The sequence below is a fragment of the Octopus sinensis genome, linkage group LG8 (assembly GCF_006345805.1).
Source record: "Octopus sinensis linkage group LG8, ASM634580v1, whole genome shotgun sequence".
NCBI classification, from domain to species: domain Eukaryota; kingdom Metazoa; phylum Mollusca; class Cephalopoda; order Octopoda; family Octopodidae; genus Octopus; species Octopus sinensis.
The window spans coordinates 20,097,978-20,102,977 of NC_043004.1; the positions used below are offsets into that span (position 1 = coordinate 20,097,978).

The 5,000-nt window shown below is 32.0% G+C and overlaps 1 protein-coding gene across 1 annotated transcript in view; it reads left to right on the forward strand.

Moving 5' to 3' along the window:
* LOC115215145 (atrial natriuretic peptide receptor 3-like) overlaps positions 1 to 5,000 on the forward strand; it is a 536,057-nt gene that overhangs the window by 21,155 nt on the left and 509,902 nt on the right. Inside the window, exon 2 of the mRNA XM_029784317.2 lies at positions 2,326 to 3,081. Coding sequence (XP_029640177.2) covers positions 2,866 to 3,081 — 216 coding nt within the window. The 5' untranslated portion in view covers positions 2,326 to 2,865. The remainder of the gene's footprint in view (positions 1 to 2,325; positions 3,082 to 5,000) is intronic.

A 5,000-nucleotide genomic window follows, 5' to 3' on the forward strand; every position in this document is an offset into this window, starting at 1 on the left:
AGGAGAGCGACTGGGAATGAAGAAGTAATAAAGGGAAAAGCAAAGAGAAAGAGAGAGAGCGAGAGAGAGGAAGAGAGAGAGGAAGAAGGAGAAGCAGAGAGAGAAAGAGAAGAGAGAGAGAGAGAGAGAGAGAAGAGAGCAAGAGAGAGAAATATGGAGAGACAGTGCATAAATGAGAGAATATGTGGAATAGTTTGAAAGATTTCGATATACAATGTGGGTGAGCAAATAGAGAGATTAAGGTGTGCGTATGATAGAAAATGGATTGAGATGGAATGTGTGACAGATGTTTGTTTTGCATTCACACATACGCACACACGCACATCCATCCATCCATCCATATGTGTACATAGATAAATAGATATACATTTTATATATATATATATATAATATATTTAAACGTTTCATACGCATATCTATCCATAAGTAATATGTGTGTGTGTATGTATATATATATATATATATAATATATATGTGTTGTGTGTGGTGTGTGTATGTATGTATATCGACATACATATAAATAGATACAGGTATATATAAATATATATATATATCGATATCTATCTATCATTATCTACATACAGACATGCATGTATATATAAATATATACTATATATATATATATATATATATATATATATTATATATATATAAATATATGTATATATATGTACATATATATATATAATTTTAGGCATATCGCGTAATTAACACACACATATACATATATGTATATATTATTTACATATATACATATATATTGTATATGTTTGTATGTATATATATATATATATATATATATATATATATATATATATACTATATATATATATTATAATTATATGATTTTATATGCATATGTGCGTATTTAACACACAGAGAGAGGAACAAGAGGGCGATACATATATAGATTGATAGAGATAGATTGATAGAATGGGAGAGAGAGAGAGATTTATTCAGTTTGCATAAGTCATCACCGGAGAAACTTGGAAGTCACGTTCAATGCAATTATAATAAATACCACAATCTGCACATTTACTAAAACCTTTTATTCAGTCACTTTTAGTCGATGTATTTAAATTGCTTAAATTTAACTCTGTGAGTTTGTGCTTGTGTTTGTGTGTGTGTGTAAGTTGTATGTGAGAAAAGAGCGATTGGCAGCATGCATTAAATAATGAGATATGGAATGCGTGTATATCATGCACAGTACCGTTGTGTATGAGATACCGAGTGAGGAAGATACATAGAAAGAAGGATAGAGAACTGACAGAGAGGAAGGAGAATAAAGAGTGACAACAAGGTGAAACAATGAGAAGGTGAGAAATGCCGGAATAAACTGAATTGATCATGCATATATCATGTCATACGTACCATATTTATCTGTCAATTTACCTGTCTATCTATCTATCTATCTATCTATCTATCTATCTATCTATCTATCTATCTATCTATCTATCTATCTATCTATCTACCTGTCTATCTGTCTATCTATCTATCTATCTATCTATTCATCCATCTATCTATCTATCTATATATATCTATCTATCTATCTATCTATCTATCTATCTATCTATCTATCTATCTATCTATATATCTACCTATCAGTAAGTTAGCCTGTTTGCCTATCTGTCTGTCTGTCTGTCTGCTTATCTCTCTTCGTCTCTTTCTCTATATGTGTATGCGTGTGTGTGTGTATGTTGTTATACATACAAATATACATATATATATATATATATATATATATATATATTTATGTATACAAACCTTAGCGTACGCACACGTACGCACGTCATACACTACAGATTCATACACGTACCACAGATATATGAATTGTAATTAGCTGTAAAATAAACCGTTTAGATTTTTAAAGAGTGTACGTGAGTGTCGAGAAAGAGAAAGAGAGAGAGAGAGAAGGAGAGAGAAAGAGAGGAGTGAAGAGAGTGAGAGAAAGAGAGAAAACGAGAGAGAGAGAGGGAGAGTACGCGTGTCTATGTAAAAATATATACATATTTATCATTCCCAGCTGACGGAAGAGAAAGATAAAAAAAGAATAATAAAGGACTCGGACGTGTTTACATTTAGGAAAAAAAATATGATTTTAAAGTGACTCGAAGAAAAAATAAAAGTAAAATTAGGTTTTGATGCTGGAAAAATTATTGCGAGAAAGAAAGAAGAAAGAAGAAAGAGAGAGAGAGAGAGAGAGAGAGAAGTAAGAAGGGAAAAGTATAGATAGAAGAATGCGCGAGGGAGAGAGAGAGAGAGGGAGAGAGAGAGAGAGAGAGAGGAGAGAGAGAGAGAGAGAGAGGGTAACATCATAAAATAGAGATTGAGTGCCTGAGTGAAAGAAAGAGAGTAGTTTACGGAGTTGGTGACTGTTAACTGGCACTGTTTATTGTGATCTCCATAGCGGACGATATGAATTTGTTAGGTGCAGACGACAGGGAGTGATACAGAGAGATTAAGTGAAACGGTGGGGAAAAGGTGGGAGATCAATATTGGTCGAAGGATTATAAATATATGATTGAAGACAAAAATAAAGTAATTATAAACGAGAAATTTATAAGAAAATTGAATGAAAGTAAAAGATTTCAGTGAAATGAATAGCTTTTGCTGAAAAATATAATTGATTAATAAATAATAGCGGCGTATAAAGGAATCATACACGAGAAAAGTTTGCATTTACAAAAGGAAAATACGGTTTTCGGAAGAAGGAATAAGAGAAGGAGTAAGAAAGGAGAGAAGGCGTGTGCATTTAATGTGCATGTTTATATTATTAATTAGTTATTATTCAGATTATTTAAATACCGCTTAATCTGAGTATCGAACAGAACGAAAAAGTAACGAAGTAAATAAAATAAATAAAAAATGGTCGTTATAAGGAACTACCTGGCCATGTGGTTATTTGTTTTAATTGCAAATACCATAACATCTGTTGAATCAAGAAAAATTTTGAACATCGCCGTGATTTTGCCGGACGACAATGCGTATCCCTTTTCTATTGATAGGGTGAAACCGGGCTTATCAATCGCTGTCAAGACTATCAAAACACTTGAACTCTTATCGGATAATTACGATTTACATGTAAGTATTTTTTTTCTCTTTGTTGCATGCAACACTTTTCATTCGTCTCATCTCATTGCCTTAATATAGCATACTATATTCTCAAAACAAATTTTCTATTTTCTCCTCTTTTTTCTTTATTCTTTCCTTCCTCTTCTTTCTTCTTTCTTTCTTTCTTTCCTTTTTCTCTTCTTTCTTTCTTCTTTCTTTTTCTTTTCTTTTCTTTTTTTCTTTCTTTTCTTTCTTTTGTTTCTTTTTTCTTTCTGTAATTCCTCTTCTCTCAGTTCTCTCTTTTTCTTTCCTAGCTTGCCATCCTTTCTTCCGTTCATTCGTTCCGTTCTTCGTTTGTTGCTCTTTTTTTCTTCTTTTCTTCTTTTCTTTTCTTATCTTCCCTTTCTTTCTTCTTCCTTCTTCACTTTCTTTGTATTTCCTTCTTCTTTCTTTCTTTCTTTCTTCTTTCGTAATTCCTCTTCTCTCAGTATTTCTTTTTCTTTCTAGCTTGCCATCCTTCTGCCGTTTATTCGTTCGCTCTTTCTTTCTATCTTTCTTTCTTTCTTTCTTTCTTTCTTTCACTTTCTTCTCTGTTTGACTTCACAGAGTCAGATCGCTGGTCAGCAACATTCTAAACTAGAAGTTACAGTCGGTCAACTACTTTGTCTTCTGACACTGACGTCCATTTAAATGTGTCACTCTATCCGTAGTTTGCAAGTCTGCCTAACAAAGTTTTTTTCCTCTAACATTTATGTCACAGCAGGACTATCACAATTTCTCTCACGTCATAGTCAGTTGATACGTGAGCTACATCCCTCTCACAATAACTATCCGTCTTTCAACCAATGTCTCAGTCAGTCACATGTCCCTCAGGCTATCTCTCCATTGTTATTAGTCAACCGCTACGTTTGTTATTTTGTCATTATATCGAACTAACTTGTGATGAACACACATGAATTAAACTTCAGTTTTCACGAACCTGAACTTGGACAGTTTCGTTCTTACTTCCAACTCAGTTACATCATGTGTGTTGCTCAGGAGCTGCAAAAAGAAAAGAAAACGTAATTTTTTAAAGTCCTTCTTTCTTTGCCTAATCGATGTATATATATATATATATAATATACACACAGAAAGAGAGAGAGAGACAGACAGACACACAGACAGAGAGTGATAGATAGATAGATAGATAGATAGATAGATAGATAGATAGATAGATAGATAGATAGATAGATAGATAGTAAGATACATGCATACATACGTATATATATATATATATATATATATATACAATTTTAAAATAGGATAAAATCTTTATAAGAAATTATCAGTAGTTAGCGTGAAAAACCTCATAAGGGAAAAATTTTTTAACTATTTTTTTAAATATATTTATTTATATTAAGGGCATTACTATACATAAATGCCTCATGCTAGGAGGGACGGTAGTTTTGACTTTAAGAGTCCCTCTTAGTGCGACACATTTAAGTATAGCAATGCCCTTAATATAAATAAATATATGTACATACATACATGCATACATACATACATACATACATACATACATACATACATACATACAACATACATACATACATACATACTACATACATACATACATATATATATTATATATATATATTATATATATATAATATATATATGTATAGTTTTTCTGCTATCCAGTCTGGTGGAAATCTTTCAAGTTTTCTATTTTAAATATTTTCAAATTGTTAAGACTAGTTTGCAACTTTGTTAGCTTATGTGAGTTATATGCAGTTATATTCACTGCGAGGAAAAGGTATGACGCCCTACATTCTGTCGCGACGCTGATGTCTACTATTTGTGTCAGTATTCAAAAGTTTCCAGCGGACATAACAAGGTGTAGTTGGAGAAGGCGGGTTGATGTTGAGGTTGTCGTTATTTTTGCTGTTTTTGTTGATATTGATGAAGTT